Raw genomic sequence first — 18,762 nt, 5'->3', positions numbered from 1 at the left:
GTAAAAGGCAGAAGCATGGTGAGCACAAAAATTTGAGCCAATGACAGAAGCTGAGCAGGAACAGATAGAGTGGTCAAAAAAGCAGGCCGCTACCTAGCCTTACGCAAGAGGGTGACCTTTACCTGCGCCTGCCCTTCATATGGCCCCAGTCTGGTCCTCTTCCTCTGCCCTCTGCACAGGGTGAAGAGTCCCAGAGCTGAGGGGATGTCCCTATCCAGATACTGAAAGCCCCTTGAAGCCAAAGCTGTAGGTCCTGGGACCCTGGAATTTTTTACTCATGGGTCCTAACTGGGCTTCAAGGACCTCTGTGGGCCTCTCCTCGTCCTTCTGATGGTAGATCCCTCTAAGGGGTGGCGTTTGAGGGTGGTGGTGCAGGGTGCCTGGATAGCAGGTTGGGGTGTCCCCACTCTTGGGGAGAGGCCGCCAAGCAGCATAGAACTGAGTCCAGGTGGGAAGAGAAGCAGGATTTGCAGGGCTGGGGGCCACTTCTCAAGATGTCCTGTTTCAGTGTGAAGCTCCAAGGAGATTTTAGTTTTATCTATAAAACTTTAAAAATCTATACATCAGATATGTGGGCCTCCATTTGTATTCTTGCCCCAGAGTTTTCCAGTGTGAGGGGTGGGCCTGTAGGAAAATGGCACAGGATGCCAAGGAAGGCGAGTTTTAAGAAGGAAGTAGTAATTGTCAGTGCTCTCGAGCAGGGGTTCTCAGTGGCCCCCAGACCAGCAGCATCAGCACCACCTGGGAACTTGTTAGAAATCAAATGCTTGGGCCCCATGCCAGACCTACTGAATCAGAAACTAAGGGTGGGACCCAATATTCTGTGTTTAGCCTTTGTAGTTACTGCATCTTTCTATAGCAGTGGTTCTGAAACTACAGTGCATCAGAATCACTGGGAGGGACTTTTAAAACGTATCACAGAATAAGAGGGAAACAGGCCGCAAAGAGAGTTAAGGTTAGGCTGCCTCAAGCCTCTTTCCCCCAGATGCCACTGGGCCATATCGCTAAGTACATCCCTTGTCACCTCTGCCCTCATCCTTTCTCTCCTATTTACCTCTAACTGGCCTACTTCCAGTCTCAACCACCTTCAACCCATTTCCCTCGTTGCTCCATTTACAGCAAAATCTTGGCCTGGCTGTTCCCTGATCAAAATTCATCTGTAGCCATTTGGTGCCTGTAAATCTCCAACTCCTTGCCATTCAGGAACTTTACTTGCAGACCTGACTCCGTAGTTTTGCTTTTCCCAGAGTGTCATACAGTTCGAATGATACAATATGTAGCCTTTTCAGATTGATTTCTTTCACTTGGCAATATGCATTTAAGGTTCCTCCAAGTCTTTTTGTGGTTTGATAGCTTATTTCTTCTTAGCACTGACTAATATTCCATTGTATGGATGTACTGCAGTTTGATTATCCATCTACCTATTGACATCTCGGTTGCTTCCAGGTTTTGGCAATTATGAGTAAAGCTATTTTGAAAATTCATGTGCAGGTTTTGTGTGGATATGTTTTCAGTTCATTTGGGTAAATATGAAGGATGGATGTATGCTTAGTTTTGCAACAAACTGCCGAACTGTCTTCCAAAGTACCATTCTGCATTTCCACCAGCAATTATTGAGAATTCCTACTGTTCCACATCCTCCCCAGCACTTGGTGGTGTTATTGTTTTGAATTGTAGCCATTCTATTATGTGTAACGGTATCTTGTTGAAATTGGCAATTCCCTAATGACACATGATGTTTAGCAACTTTTTGTATCTTTATTTGCCAACTGTACATTTTTAGTGAGGTATCTGTTATCTTTTACCCTTTTAAAAAGTGGGATGTTTTCTTATTGTTGCATTTTAAGAGTTCTTTGGATATTTTGATACCAGCCCTTTTTCAGATGCATGTTTCAGATGCAGATTTATTCCTAGTCTGTGGCGTTAGTTTTTGTGAAAGGTGTAAGGTCTGTGTCTCTTAGATTCTTTTTTTTTTTTTTTTTTTTTTTTGCACGTGGCTGTTCAGTTGTACCAGTACCATTTGTTGATAATACTATCCTTTCTCCATTGAACTGCTTATTGTTCCTTTGTCAAAGCCCAGAGGACTCTCTGGGTCTATTTCTGTGCTTTCTGTTTTGTTCTCTTCATATATTTATCTGTTCTTTCACCAGTACCACACTGTATTAATTACTGTAGTTTTATAGTAAGTCTTGAAGTTGGGTAGTGTCTGTCCTCCAGCTTCGTTCTTCTCATTCAGTGTTGTGTTGGCTATTCTCGTCTTTTGCCTCTCCATATAAACTTTAGGATCAGTTTGTTGACAGCTGCAAAAGAACTTGAGATTTTGATTGGAATTGGCATTGAATCTGTAAATCAGGTCTGAAGAACTGACATCTTAACAATATTGAGTCTTCATGTACAGGAACGTGGAGTATCTCTCCATTTATTTAGTTCTTTAATTTCTTTCATCAGATCTTACACATATTTTATTAGATTTATAACTAAGAATTTCATTTTTTGGTGTTAATGTAGATGTCACAGTGTTTTTAAAATTTCAAGTTCCAAGTTGTTCATGGCATTGCTGATATTAGTAATTTTTGTCTTCTGTTTTCTTAGTTAACATGGCTTAGAGGTTTATCAGTTTTTTCAAAGAACCAGTTTTTGGTTTCATTGATTCTTTTCTATTGATTTCCTGGCTTAAATTTCATTGATTTCTGCTCTAATTTTTATTATTTATTTTCTTCTGCTTATTTTGTGTTTAATTGCCACTTTTTCTAGTTTTTTTTTAAAAGAAGCTTTAATTATTGGTTTTAGATCCTTTTTCTTTACTATGTATGCATCCAGAGCTAAACATTTCCTGCTGAACACTGCTTTCACTTCATCCCCAAATTTTGATGTTATATATTAATTTCATTTAGTTTAAAATATATTTAAATTTTTTAGACTTCTCCTTTAACCTGTTATTTACAAGTGTGCTTACTCTCCAAGTGTTTGGAGGGTTTCCAGGTATCTTTCTATTAATGATTTCTAGTTTAATTCCACTGTGGTGTGAGAACATACTGTGTATGATTTCTGTTGTTTTAAATTTCTTAAGCTGTGTTTTATGGCTCAGAATGTGGTCTGTCATGGTAGATGTTCTGCATGAGCCTGAGAAGTATGTGTATTCGGTCATATGTGGAATATGAAATATTCTATAAATTTCAGTTAGATCTAGTTGATTGACAGTGCTATTCAATTTAATCATGTCCTTAATAATTTTTTTGCCTATTGGGTCTGTTAATCATACTGATAGAGGGTATTGTGAAGTCTCCAACTGTACTAGTGGATTCATATATTCTTCCTTGCAGTTCTGTCAGTTTTTGCCTGATGTATTTTGAGGCTCTGTTTTTAGGTACATATACATTAGGGATTGTTATGTCTTCTTGGAAAATTGACCCCTTTATCACTTGCAGTGCCCCTTTTTCCCTAATAATTTTTCTTCCTTTGTAGTTCTCTTTGTCTGAAATTAATATAGCTACTCCAGCTTTCTTTTGATTAGTGTTAACATACTCTATCTTTCTCCATCTCTTCACTTTAATCCACACGTGTCTTTATATTTAAAGTAGGTTTCTTGTAGGCAGCATATAGATGGGTCTTTTTTTTTTTTTAATCCACTCTCAGAGTTTCCATCTTTTAATTGGTATATTTAGACCAATGGTATTTAAAGTGATTATTGATATAATTGGATTAACATCTACCTTTTTATAAAAAAATGTTTTCTATTCACTGCTCTTGTTCTTTGTTTTTTCTGTTGTCTTTCATTCTATTTCTGGCTTTTCTGGTTTTAACTTGGCATTTTATGTTATTCCATTTTCTCTCCTCTATTAGCAATAACAATTATATTTCTTTTTTTTTTTTAACTTCTTGGAGGGTAGGGGTGCTCTAGTGTTTTTTTATTTTTATTTTTTAATGGTTAAAATGGTAAATTTTATGTTATGTATATTTTCTACAAGTTAAAAAATAAAGGAATGGGTACTGATATATGCTATAACATAAACCTTAAAAACATTATCTAAGTGAGAGAAGCCAGACACAAAATAACACCCGTAATTCCATTAACAATGTTCGAAAATTGACTGTAGCAAAGGTTGTACACATCTGTGAATATACTAAGGACTACTGAAATGTATACTTTAAATGGGCAAATTGTGTGGTCGGTGAATTACATCTCAATAAAGCTGCTAAAATTTTTTCACTGATTTTAAATCTAGGATCACATTTACTTGACCTCTGAAGACCTTAAGTGGCACCTTGCAAATTCTGGAACCACATTCTGCTGATGAGCTTTAAAAAAAAAAAGGAACAAATAAATGGAAGACAGAGGTTTACAATGGCTGGCAGGGAAGATGAGAAAGATCTGTGACTAGGTGAGGTGTCTCTCCAATCATGGGGGCAAGAACAAGGCAAGATTATAAAACACACTAGGCTGAAGTTGTCAGATACCTCTATTTGGTCCTTACGATTCATGAAGCCACCTACACAAATCACTTTCTGTATCTCTACTGCAAGTAGCAGCAGCTGTAATCCAGGCCAAAAATGGAAGACACAGCAGTGGAAGACCTTGTAGAGAAAAGGTAACAGGTGAATCTCTGCATATCCAGGCTTAGGTTGAAGGTAGGACAGGAAAAGGGTATAAGTACAGGATTCCAAAGACTGTTCTTCAAAGCAGAAGCCTGCAGAGGTCCTGGCTGAGGATGCAGGTGCAGGCTCACAGAACTGCCCAGCTCAGCAATCAATCCAAAGTCCCCTCCTGAAAAGCAAATTCATCCACAGCTTCTATTGCATTATCCAAATCTCTCCTCTGAAGGGTTTTCCTCTTCCCATAGGTAGTGAAAATGCCCTGTAACAGAGTATTCCCAATTCTTCCCACCCATACCTTATAACATTGTTCTCAATTATTTCATTTATCCATTAGCTAGAATCACCAAATACTTGTGGCTATTGTTACTTTGAACAAACTGTTACCTGTTAGTTAGTTATAATTATGAAAAATAAAAGACTCTTTTATCTTCATGTGTTCTTTCTCTAATGCCTTTCGCTTCTTTACTCAGATCTGTGTTTCTGATCTATATAATTTTCCCTTTCTCTGAAGAACTTTTAACATTTTTTGCAAAGCAGGTTTACTGGCAACAAATTCCATCAATTTTTGTTTGTCTAATAAAGTCTACTTCTCCTGCACTTTGAAGGATAGTTTCCATAGACACAGAATGTAGGTTGGTGGTTTTTCTCTCTCAGCTTTCTTCTTACTTGTGTGGTTTCTGAAGAGAGGTCTGATATATTTCTTATCCTTGCTCCCCTACAAGTAAGGTTTTTTTCCCCTTCAGGCTTCCTTCAAATTTTTCTTGTTGTCTTTGATTTTCTGCAGTTTTCACATGACATATTAGGTGAAGATTTTTTTTTTTTTTTTTTGGACATTTATCCTGCTTAGTGTTCTCTGAGCTTCCTGGATCTGTGGTTTGGTGTCTGTTGTTAATTTTTGAAAATTCTCAGCCATTATTACTTCAGACATTCCTCTGACCCCTTCTCTCCTTCTTTTCCTCTGGTATTCTCATTGCACGTATGTTACCCTTTTCTGTAACTTAGGTGTTAAGAGTAAGGCTAGAGGGGGCCAAAGTTGGGTATTTTTCCCCCCCAGTTTGGTTAGGCTCTGCTAATATCCCAGCAAGTTAGGCTCTGGCAAAATAGTTTCTCTTGAGGGCAGACCTTCTTAAGAGGAACAGAATGCTCTGGTGTATTTCAAAATGTCTACTTTTCCCCTCCCCCTGCTGGGAGTATGTGGGAATTTTTGCTGATCTTCAGTGTAAGAATCTGGTAGGGCTCCTGGAGGTAAAAGTCACAAGTGCAGGGGTCCCCGTAAGACTAGTCTCCCCCTGGAGTTAAGTCTCAAGCTCATCCACACTGAGGCTTACGCAATTCTTCAGTTATAGTTTAAGTTTTCCTATTCAGGTACTCGGCTCTGGCTGTGGTTTCTGCTCCTGAGGCCCTGAGCTGGTAATCTGTGACTCTCTTTATCTCCCTGTCTCTCCAATTTGGGGGTAGAAGTTTGCCCTGTGACCTCAGTTCTCTGAAGGATATTTAAAGAGTTGATGATGTTAAGTCTGTTCAGCCATTTTTCTTGTTACAAGGATAGGAGTGATGACTTCCAAGTTCCTTAACATGCCAGACCAGATCAAAATTATTTTTAAATATAATATTAGAAGACCTAATTTTGTAAAATTATTAGCTGTGAAATTTTCCCTTGTTCATTCGTATTTCTTCAGAATTCCCATCTTTCTGTTGCTCCCATTTAGCCATACAAGGATATGAAAACAAATACATGTATGTATATGTATGACTGAATTACTATGCTGTACAGCAGAAATTGATACAACACTGTAAACTGACTATACTTCAATAAACATTAAAAAAAAAAAAAAATACAGCATGGCTGGCCCCAGAAGAGGGGCCAAAATTCTGATGAGGTGTAGTTAACTGGTAACATGGAATGAGTCCTTTGAAGACTGAATTAACTGGATAAGACATGTACAGACTTCACAAGTTGTTTACCAAACCATTTGATTCTCCTAAAACAATAGCCTTAATTTAAACTGACCACATGAACCTGCCTTCATCTGCAGTCCTTCTAATTACCAAGTAAACAGTCTGATCACAGGCTTAATAAGCATATTCGCACTGTTATTTCACATTGGGATCAGCTTAATACTTTTACCTGAACAAAGAAAAAGGATATTCTCAATAACTTAAATATGGAACCATGTGATTTGCTTTTCAATTTAAGATACTTTAGAAATCTGTCTTCTCCAATATAAAATAGTAAGGAAAAAATTTTAAACTAGAAACTCTAAATAAGAAATTAGAAGTAAAATTTCATACTTATTTTAGAAATGTCTTTAACAAACATTCTCCATGGGGTGAGGTGGTGGAATCTCTGTTTTTGCTGTTGAATTTGTGCAATGTGTTCTCTTGACATAAAGCTGTAATGAACTATTTTGATTCCTGTTTTAAAATATACATATACATACACACATACATACACACACAAGTCAAGTTTGTCTAGGAGATAAGTCTTACAACAAAGCCAAACAGAGGAGATTTAACATTTTTCTGTTAAATGTTTTTTGATATAGATACATAAGGACATTAATAACTTTCACGGCTGGTCCAATATTAGCTAATCTGGTTAAACTGTATGTTTACAAAATATGGCAAATCCCTATCTTTTCTCCTCCTTAGAAAGAACAGTTTCTAATTCAAACAACACTTACTAGTTTCTAGTAAAGGGATTTGCTCATATTCGTGGAATTAACAAGATAGTTCTGAAAAAGTATTAAGCTTATATGAAGCGGAATACAGAAAAACATACATCCTATGAAATTAGCCAGTCACATATGGACAATGTGAAAGAGTCAGAAGCAAAATTTTATTTTGAAACAACTATTTTTGTGATTACGAATATAGAGCCTGATCCAGGAAGAAAATTAATAGATAGCTGTTCTTTTTAGAAGTTAATAGACTATTCAGTATTAATAAACTATTCAGTAGGTAACTGAATAGCAGACAGAAATATGCCTGCAGCACAACGAAAGAAAAAGAGAGCTTTATACTGTCAACAGTTACAGGAAATCCAGTGAACTAAATGTATCTGCTTCGTGTAGGCTCATATGTTTTTCATGTGTCCTGATGATCAAGTAAACGCTCACAGGGCTCATATGAAAAGAGCCACATCATAACTTTGGTGCTGTGGCTGAAATAAAACTGTAAGATATATACATATGCAGACCTGTCTTAAATGGATAAAGAAAAATAACAATATAATTTATTATAAAAAAAAACTTCAAAGACACTTTTCTTGATTAACTCTGTGACTGCATCATTTTCCCTACCTCCTTAGAACGTTCTTAATCAGCTAGGCTTCATCCATCTTATTGCCACTCTTACTGTGTCCATGATGTCACACACTCACTACCTGCATGAACAGTTCAGTGCTCGTGTAAACTGAATTAAAAGAAGAAAAAGAACCTATTGTCAGAAGAGTGCTATGTTAAGGATTCTATTTTGTGAGTTCATGGAAATCCACACACAAAAAATTGTCCTATTTAGAACACAACACTTTTCTTTCTCCTAAAATAATGAGCCAAAATATTTGAGTGAAACAAGTAACACAAAAGTACAACTCTTGGAGGAAAAAAATCTGACATTTACCAACAGTCTGGGGGAGGTGCAACATCAACACTTAAATGATGCAGTCCGTAACATGGATCAGTAGTGTATCTATGTCGGGCAGAACTTCTCCACATTTGGGGCAAGAATGAATTGGAATATTCCGCTGTTGCTCCTGCAGCCAGTTTCTATCCTCGGCTTCTGGGAATAAGCGTTAAACGAAATGTTACTCCATTCCTTTCATGTTGCAAGCAGTTTGGTTTGAGTTTAGTAACAGATACTAATTTTAACACCAGTTAAACTCTGTAATCAATGCCCATGGGAAGTGAATACAGGGTTGGTTTTTTGTTTGTTTTTGTTCTTTAACTGAAGTAATCTACACAGAAAAAAATCTCCAAAAATAGTACCTGCGTCCATGTCATATTAAGATTTAGGCTCTATTCCAGGTTCTAAGTAAGTGAAAATATATGGTTTCAGTTCTAGGTACAAGATATGTTCTAGTAAAAATTAGAATATTTGAGAGAAAAAAAAGAGAGAGATGAGGATGTTAAGCTAAGGACAAAAAGAGAAAGTCGAGGAGACAATCCCATGGAGGGGGATCCTGAAACAGTAGTACCTTCTCAGCAGCAGAGACAATTACGGTCATTCAGCAGATATGTTTGAGCACCTGGGAGGTGGGAGAGAGGGATACAGACACAGTGCGGACATCAGGCAAGAAAAGTGACAGCAGTGGCATGGGAGGGCAGCGCTGTGGCCATGTCGTGCACAAGGTGGTTTCGTGGAGGGCAGAGAAAGGTGCCTGGCTCAGATTGCTCTGGATGAGACCAGTTCCACTTGAGAGGAGTCTTAAGAATGATTAAGAGTTATCCAGGCAAAGTTAAGTGGGGAGAAAGAATTGAAGTTGGAGTTGGACTGAGGTTCAAGTCTAAATGAAAGAATCCTCAAAAGAAACCTTGATTCTTGGCAGGTCCTAAGTGTGCAAATGATCAGTGCTGGAAATGATTTCTGGTTCCCAGAACATCTCCTTGATCTGACCTTTCTGCACCAATGTGCGCCATTTTGGTTTTTAAGCATGTCTGCCTAGGTCTCTAGACATTTATTCAGCCCCCTCAAAATTTTGTTTCTGGAGGATGATAATGGAGGTTAAGTTTTAACATGGTTATTTGCTATGGTTTATTAATTTGTTTGGTTATTTAACATGGTTTAATTGTGGAGCATATTATTTAAATCGAATAATGTGAGACCGTTATGGATAGTTGGTGTCCAGCAAACTTTGGAATTACCCTTAAACAGAAATACTGCTCACAAGGCATGATTTCTGAAGCAGCGAGCTTTCTAACTGTTTTAGATCAGGGGTAAGGGAACTATTCCTGTAAAGGGCCAGAGAGTAAATATTTTAGCTTTACAGGTCATAAATTTCTGTCACAACTACTCAACTCTGCCACTGTAGCATGAAAGCAGCCAGACAGTATGTCAGCAAGTGGGCATGACTATGTTGTGATAAACCTTTATATCAGATTTGGCCTGTGGGCTGCAGCTTGCCAAACCCTGCCCCAGGTGACAACCAGCCATACATCAGGGGCGAATTCTTCCCTTTAAACTTTATCATGTCTATCTGTGCCTTTCTTTTTGTCCTGGTCTAGGTTTCACAATGCAGACTTGGGCTGTTACATCAGCCAGCTAATGGGTTCCCTCCACCTCCTGGCTCTTAAATAAGCTTAGTCAGTTTTCATTATCAACACATCACACTCATTTCTGCCTTTGCCCTTTTATTCTCATACTGTACTTACCTAAATCCTGGCTTCAAGGTCAAGCTTAAAGTCACTTCTTTTCAAGGCCTTTCTCAACCCCCCCCCAGCCCTCAGGGGTCATCCTTTTCTTTTATCTCACATGCGCATCCTGTCTCTAACTAGACCACAGGCCTTCACGGCCTGACGGTGCCTTATGCCCATTCGCTTCCTTGTGCTTCGCCAAGTGCCCCAGACCACAGGAGACACTTAGATGGCTGCAGATACTTCATCAGCCATGATGAAGTATATCGAGAGGGGCTATTAAGGCAGCTTTGTTATTATTATTTTTAAATTATTATCATTTTTTTCATGGGGGGAGGTAATTAGGCCTATTCTTAGAGGAGGTGTGGGGACTGAACGCGAGGCCTCATGCATGCCAAGCGTGCACTCTGCCACTTGAGCTAAGCCCTCCCCCGCAAGGCAGCTTTGTTAGGAAACAAACAAACAAAATCTTAATCTGTTTGGAATATTGTTTTACATAAGAAAAAAAGTCTATTAGGAATAATTATGAATACTTTCACACTTCGTGGCAATTTTTAGATTATAAATATAAGTTAAGAGTGTGTGACCAGTTCTTTGCTGTTCTGTTTTTTAGTGTAAACAGGTATTTCCCTTACCTAGTTACGAGGAAGGACACTCTTCCCCTATGCAATCTAGGTTTAAGAGATGGTCCTTTTTGAACCAAGACAAGCTTGGAGGCACTTTATATATGAGGGATATGCGTGTTCCTCAGATATTTAAATTCAGGTTAGGGAAAAGGCCTGGCAGTGCTCAAGTGGGTAGATACAGCTTTCAGAGGACACGCTTTACCTGATGATGCTGGGAAATGCCTGAGGCCAGTATTTATGTCAGTCCATGTGCTACTTCTGCATAGGCCCCATGAATACTATGTGTATTTTTAACCTGAATTACTACCTCTAATATTTACTTTAATCTATTTTATCTTGTAAAAAGAACGTTGGTGAGGGCCCTGGGGTAGATGGGAGGCAAAAGGATACTCAGAGGAATTGCCCCAGGGTTTAACAGCTAACTAGACATACTGATACTGCTTCCTTGCTGCTGATAACACTGGGATAGTTCCATCTCAGTAGTCAGCTGGCTTGTGGAAAGGACTTAGATAAATCCAGCATTAAAAAAATAGCTAACTAGCTTTATGTGAAATTTGGGTGACATCTTAAACCCTGATTCTCTTAGTAGCATTGCTATTAACTTTTTGTCTAGTTCTAGCAGTCCTTGATCCTTTGAATTTTTTTCCCCATATCTAGACTCAAGGATAATACTTCCCTTTCAGTGATGTAATTTACTGTAAATGACAGAACATCATTACTAGACTATTAAAACCACGTAATGTAATGAACACAGCACCACACCTTGCATGAGTATCATGATCAGTTTCACTCAGGGATGCAGTACATAACTGACAGTCCATTACACGCAGTGCCGTGCAGTGGTGAAGAGTCAGATAACCTCAGGTTCCGAGTCCAGTTCTACCCCCTAACTAGCCTTGAGATCCTGGGTTATTTAACTTGTCTTCTGGAAGATGGTGATAATATATGCCTCGTGGAATTCTATGAGGATCCTATAAAATAATGTGTCTGAAGTGATCTACACAGCACCTGTGCATAGTAAATTCTCAATAAATGGTAACATTACTATGTGTGTAACACTAGGTGGTGGGTGAGGATATAAGCTCCAAGGAAGCTTATTTAATAGAATATTTAAGTACATATTTAGAACACATAAATAATTATAAAACTGCAGATAAGTACAAAAGCAGGAATAAAATAGTTTGGAATTTCAGGAGGGGGAGGTCACATTCTGTTGGAGTCATGGGGATGGTATTTGAAATGGATTTTAAAGATAGGGTAAGAGTTTACTGGAAAGAGACTGTAGGAAGAGAAAGATATGAATGAGGGTAGGGCATCTATGTGAAGGATACCACATGAGCAAGTGTAGGCAAGTATATAAGCTTAGGACAAGTTCAAGGAACAAGGAAGGAGGGATTCCCTTGGCTAACACCTACAGGGGAATAGAGAAGATCAAAAGATCGCCTATGCCACGCCTTGAACTGCCAGTGCGAAGAGTCTGGTTTGGATTCAGTAGGGAATGGATGGAGTCTGGGGTTCAGTGGAAATAAGACTGATAACTGCTCTATTTTTGGTAGCTTGATTTAGAATCCATTGTATAGAATGTAGTGAAATTTTTCTTTAAATGTCTTCTTGAGAGGATAGATATTCCCTGGAACCCTGACAGCCTAGAATCACACATGACTCACCTCTTTGAACGAGGTAAGCCTGCTGCTGGTCAGCATCACTTGCTCTGGCCCCATGACGGTTCTGCATTTCCATCAAGGACTGCCTACTGGGATTAAAAGCAACATTGTATGTGAAACCTTGATATGTGACAGCATTAAGCAGACATTCAAGAGAAGCATGAGAAAAAAAGGGCTAAAGTACAAAGCCAAGTGTCATAAAAACCAAAACTTAAGAGTAATTTGAACTTTAAATACTACTGGCACTGGGACACGGTGCAGTAAAAGTAGTTAAGTAAAATTTTTAAAATCCAGTAAGTGAACAGAATGTCAATTGACAGGGGAATAGATTAGAAAAAAGTGGCGTATTTCTAAACACAAAACAGAGCAATTAAATACAATGAATTAAATCTGTATGTATACATATATATACACAGTTCAAAATCAGTTATGGAAGGCAAGTTGCAGGATACCTAGAGCAATCACTTTGTAACCTATGCACTTTGTTTTAAAAAAGTTAATATTATCTCTAAAAAAGTAAAAAAAAAATTATGTTACCTTATCTTAAGATAGTATTTACACGTGTATATATGCAAAAACATAGAACAGACAGGGATGCTGCCAGGCAGGGTGTGGAAGAGAAGAGAGGACTATGATGAGGGGTAGAGAAAGGAGCCCACAACTTCATCTCCAACTCCCTTTTTTCTTTTAATAAAAATACACTTGAAGCAAATAAAAGAAATGTTAGAAACTGCCAATTCTGGATGGGTGCAGATTGGTGTGTGTTATTTTATTCTCTGTATTTTTCTATTTCTATTCCTCCGTTTTTCAAATTTTTCTCAAAATGAAAATTTTAAAGGCAAAGTAACTTTAGCAGTATTTTCTTTAAAACATATTACAGAATTATTTAAACTCTTAGGAATATTCTATCCATGGCAATGGTGGGATATGACTTCAGAACACATAATGTTAGGTTTTTACAATTTATGTAAAAGGAAAGAACTCAATCAGGTTCCCACAAGATGCTGCCAAGCCTTGTAAGGCAAACTAAGTGTTAGGAACACCATCAGGTGAAGTGCACTCAGCAATTCTTGCAGCTCAGATTAGGAAACACTGGGGCACCGCTCTCACAGCCTGTGCTGGTAAAAGCTCTAAGCCTTCCCCTCATCTTTACCCGCCTCCGTCTTCAAAAGCATCACTCTCTTTCAGCAAAACTGCCAGCTGCAATGCCAGTTGCTCCTTTTCTTCATGAATCTTCTCTCTCGCTGCCCTTTCAGCATGAAAGTCAGAACAATAAACCTCCATCTGTTAGAGGGAAAAGAGCCCAAAGTTACTACCCAGAGGAATGTGGATTCTCTGCAGCTCACCTGTTGAGGAGGTGAAGTGGCAGTGCTGACCCTGTGATATGCCTTGTCAACAACAGATACGTGTTCCTGCCAGAAACCAGTGTAATGACCATGACTTTCTAACTGCCTTCAAACAGAAGACACAAGTTATGTATGTGTATGCATTTAAACAGTTAGGGCTCAGCAATTACACTGATACAGGCAGCTGAAATACTGTATGTATCATTAATTCAATAAAATTCTCTGATCTCTTTTTAAAAAATAACATTCAGCATTAGCTTCATATAGTAAATGGTTTATATTTACCCTGTCAGGTCTATTTATGAAGGCTGGTCTTAAGCCAACTTTAAAATAACAATAAATAGATGCTATTTGTTGAATTTCAAACATGTGTGGGTTCCTGTGTTGGATGCCTATACTGACCATTTTGTTTCTCTCTATCAAAAATCCTGGGAATGTAGAATTGCTCTGTTCATTTTACATTTATAAGTTTAGTAGCCCTTAATCTTGAGGAAATTAGTTAAGTGCTTAAACCAGCATTTGAACCCAGACTGAAGCCCATACATCATGGACTCTTCCATAAACCGTGCTGGCTTCCTGCAGTGGTAACCAGCCTCCAAGATGGCTCCTGTGACCCTTTCCTCTTGGTAATCATACCCTCATGTGGTCCCCTCCCACAATGAATGGGCCAACCCATGTACCCACTAGGATATTACAGAAGTGATGATGTGCAGTTCCTAAGACCAGATCATAAAAGACTATGGCTTCTGCCTTGTTCGCTCCTGGGTCACTTGCTCTAGGGGAAGCCAGCTGTCATGTCATGAGGCTGTTCAAGCAGCACTAATGGAAGGGCACACGTGATCAGGAACTGAGGCCTCCCGCCCACAGCCTTGTGTGTGAGGCGTCTTGGAAATGGATCTTGCAGTCTATATTGCGTGCAGTCTATATTGCGTGCAGCCTCATGAGAGACTCTGAGCCAGAGTCACCCTGCTAAGCTGCTCCTGGACTCCTGACCCATAGCAACTGTGTGAAAACAAATGCTTGTTTTAGCTGCTACATTTGGAGAATAATTTGTTAGGAATGAATGAATGAATGAATGAATATTATGCCATGATAGCAATTTCTTCACTGTTATAAAATTATAAAGTAAAAATGAACACCTTAATAGTCAATTGGGCATTATTTAAATACTTAAAATTTAAAGTTTCAAATTTAATAATTAACCAGTTTTTAACTTTGTATATTTAAAATTAGGGTTTTCTTTTCAAATTTAGTGGTTCTAGGGTACAAACTTCTATCCATTACTTTAAAAAGTAAAATTAATAAAAATTTAAATACTCTAATCACACTTGTAGTTACAAAAAAGGCATGAAGTAAAGAGAGAATTTTAAAGGACTTCCTGCCATTTATGAGTGGACCAACATTTTACGGTATCGTTGATAGATATCATGGGCTTTTTTAAGTCAGACCTAAACTTGAGCTAGAATCTCACTTCTATCACTTGTTAGCTGTGAGCCAGTAAGAACTGGGTCTTTGCTTTGTCCATTCCTATATCCCCTGCAGTGAGAACAGTGTCTGACAGATTACAGGTGCTCAAAAAAGAGGTGCTGAATGAATGGACAAGTGTATCGATCAAGACAAAACAGATGACTCTGTACAGAATGTGGCAAAAAGTACGTGACTACATTATCACGCCCAAACAAAGGAAATGCCTTAAACAGTTCAGGTTGAAATTCAGTTCCTGTAGAAATAAAACTAGAGCTGTAAGTCCAGTCACCCACCTCCATATTTCATCGAGCCTGCCACTCTGCAGAGTTCATAATGGGTATGTATACAGGGAATAATAAACTTTGGGCATTGTTGTATTAAAAATAGTCTTTTTATCTTTATGAGATTGTAAACTTTAAAAGATTGATGCAAGGAAGTGGGGAAGTAGGAGCTCTCATCTGCTTTTGGAGAGAGAATAGTTTTGATTATGCGTTGTTGGATGACAACTTGGTGATACTTACTTAAAACAGGCACACTCAATGGCCAGACCATTCCATTTCTGTATCTTACTAGAGATTATACAAGTGCACAAAGACATGCATCCAAGAATGTTTAGTTCAGCACTGTTGACAACAGCAAAAATACTGGTACAACCTACATGTCCATTAATAGAGGACTGGTTAAATCTATCAGCTGGTGCACACATTGGAACACTGTATGACTGTTTAAAAAAAAAGTACATATGGCTATGAGTAATAACGTGGAGAGATAACCAAGATACATCAGGAGTGAAAAAGCAGTACAAAAGATACAGCATGATCCCAGTTTTAATTAAGCAAACAAACAGAAACAAACAAAAAGATTTCCTCCGCCCTCTTTCTGGTGATTTTAGATCTCAGGCAGGAGGCAGTTTCACTAGTAAATGCTCCTCCAGGGATTCCGCCCACCAGCATCAAGAGTGGGCCAAAATGGTCACAACCAGCCACCTGTGCACAATCTCTTCTAGAGAACAGTGAAAAAAGAAATGTGCCCAGACTTGTTTTTATGAGGCTAGTAAAACCCTGGACTAAAAAGCCAACAAGGTCATGAGCAAAAGGAAAATTCTAGACTAATCTTCCTCAAGAATATAAATGCAAAAATCCTAAGCAAAATATGAGTAAACCAAATGCAACAATGTATATGAGGATAATTCAAGAAATGCAAAGTTTAATATCTTAAAAATCAGTGCAATTTACCAAGTTTAAGGAAAAAGGCATATAATTATCTAATTATGTCATTATATGGAGAAAAAAAATCTCCTAAATAAAATTCAACATCCACTCAAAATAAATACTTTTGGCAAATAAGGGAGAGAAGGGAATTTCCTTAATCTGTTAAGTGATATCCATAAAAAGCCGTTAGCAAACATCACACCTCTGAGACTGGGAGCAAGACCAGGAGGCCTGCTGTCTCCACTGCTGCCCAGCACTGGACTGGGGTCCCAGCCAGTGCAGTAAGGCCAGTGTAGTAAGGCAAGAAAAGGAAAGAAAAACACAGAATGAACCGGAAAGGGAAAAAAAAATAAAACAGTCACTATTCAAATGGTATGATTATTAATGCACCAAGTCCAAAAGAATATTCAGAAAAATTATTAGAATTAAAATGTGAGTTGAACAAGTTTACTGCATACAAAGTCAATATCTAAAAATCAGTTGTATTTCTATATTCAGCAACCATTAGAAAATGAAGTTTTTAAAAAGATGCTATTCATAATAGTATCATAAAAATAAAAGATATCTAGGAATAATCTAGTAAAAGATGAACAAAATCTTTACTAAGAAGATTGAAAATATTACTGAGAAGAATGAAAGAAGATATGTCATGTCAATGAAAGGGGAGAGTCAATGCTAAACTGGTAAAGACGCCAGTTATCTCTGAACTGATTTATATATATTTAATATAATTCTAATCAAAATCCCAGTAGGTATTTTTTCTGTGTGGAAAATATCAAGCAGATTCTGAAATTTATAAGAAAAGGAAAAAAGGAAGGAAAATCTAAGGCCCTCATGAAGAATATCAATGAGGTAGGAAGACTTTACCAGATATCAAAACTGTGGATTCTCTATAAGACAGTATGGTACCAGAATAAGGATATACAAATAGCCTAACAGAACAGTGTGGAGTGCAGAAATAGACCCATGGGTACACGGACACAGTATGTGACAGAGGGCAGCAGAGTTCTTAAGAAAAGATGGCCTTTTAAATAAATGGTTCCTAACGAATAGGATATTCATATAGAAAAAATATTAATCTTTACCCTTACCTCACTCCATATAGAAAAGCTAATTCCAGATGGTTTGTTGATCTTAATGTAAAAGGCAAACCCATAAAACTTTGAGAAGACCACCTAAGAGAATACGCTCATGGCCTTGAGGTAGGGAAAGTTTTAAAAACAGGACACAGAAAGGACTATTCATAAATTAAAAGACTGATAAATTGGACTACATTAAAATTAAGAATTTCTGTTCAGAAAAAGACACCTTCATGAGAGTGGAAAGGCAAATCATAGAGTGACAAAATCTGCAAAAAGAATAACTGGCCAGGGCTCGTAGCTGGAATATATAAAGAACCATAAAATCAAGAAAAAGCCAGCAAACCAGAAGAAAGTTGGGCAAACCTTCACAAAGGAGATACTTCAAAGGCCAATAAACATTTGGAAAACAATTTCATTAGTCATGAGGGAAATGCAAATTAAATGAGACACCATTATAAACCCACCAGAAATGGTTAAAAGTAAAAGTAAAAAGACCGATAATACACATGCGTTAGGACGTAGAGCAGTAGGAACTACCTGCTGATGGGCGTGGAAACTGGTACAACCACTTTGGAAACCTCTTTGGCATCATCTGTTAAAACTGAGTAAACTGTGTACTCTGTGAACAAGCAGTTCCACTCCTCGGTGTGTACCCAACAGAAATGAATGCACAGGGCAACAAGGAAGACGTGCAAAAGACTGTCAGAGCAACAGTAATCACAGTGCCCCAAGCTGGAAGCAATCCAGCTGTCCATCACCTGTAGAATGGATACATTCAGTGATTAATACACCTACAGGTCTGGGGCACTTTCTACATGTGATATACTTCAGTAAGAAGGTTTAAATAAAAAAAGCTGATGGAAAAAATATAAATTAAAAAAAATATTTTAAACACTATCACCTTCCTGTTTGAGAACATAATCAGAGTTGGCCTCCCTCACTCATGCCCAGGAATGCCGCCTACCTGAGCCCTGAGAACGGCCATGGTTTCCAGGTCCTTCTCCTGTTTGGCGATGGTCTGCTTCATCTCGTCCATCTGGAGCTGCTTGGAAGCCAGGGCCTTCTCTGCCAGTTCCAGCTTTCCATTTAGTTCCTGCAGCACCACCTTATCCACTTTTTCTGACTGAAAAAGACAAGCTTATGCTAGAAGTGGTTTTGAAATAATTTGACCTATTTTAGTAAAATATTAGGTAAAGGATTATTTTAAATGATTGGCTCTAAATTGGTCTGTTAATCAGCAATGATAACTTAATCAGAAACTTGCATTCATTTAAGTTATGGCTTGCAAATAGTAATTTCCTAATTTAAAACAATGATTAGAAGAAAAGGAAAACATTAAAATAAGGGAGGTAAATGACAGACCCCGATCGCAGTGAGGTTGTAATTTGCTGACACTTCTCTTCTTCCACTCACGTTACT

At 38.0% G+C, this 18,762-nt stretch overlaps 1 protein-coding gene across 3 annotated transcripts in view; it reads right to left on the bottom strand.

Moving 5' to 3' along the window:
• Window positions 1-1,962: 1,962 nt before the first annotated feature.
• The window catches only part of OPTN (optineurin), a 44,364-nt gene continuing 27,564 nt past the window's right edge, over window positions 1,963-18,762 (bottom strand). The window contains exons 11-15 of one of the 3 annotated variants that reach the window (XM_064479515.1): window positions 18,308-18,466; window positions 13,391-13,521; window positions 12,241-12,326; window positions 8,218-8,376; window positions 1,963-4,765 (exon numbers count right to left, since the gene is read on the bottom strand). In XM_064479515.1, coding sequence (XP_064335585.1) covers window positions 8,249-8,376; window positions 12,241-12,326; window positions 13,391-13,521; window positions 18,308-18,466 — 504 coding nt within the window. In that variant the 3' untranslated portion in view covers window positions 1,963-4,765; window positions 8,218-8,248. Of the gene's footprint in view, window positions 4,766-7,413; window positions 8,377-12,240; window positions 12,327-13,390; window positions 13,522-18,307; window positions 18,467-18,762 lie in introns of those variants that run through there. The other 2 variants (XM_064479514.1, XM_064479516.1) reach the window with 2 other exon arrangements.

The sequence above is a fragment of the Camelus dromedarius genome, chromosome 26 (genome assembly GCF_036321535.1).
Source record: "Camelus dromedarius isolate mCamDro1 chromosome 26, mCamDro1.pat, whole genome shotgun sequence".
Lineage (NCBI taxonomy): Eukaryota > Metazoa > Chordata > Mammalia > Artiodactyla > Camelidae > Camelus > Camelus dromedarius.
The sequence above is the reverse complement of the archived record's forward strand: the minus strand, read 5'-3'. Positions and strand labels throughout refer to the sequence as shown.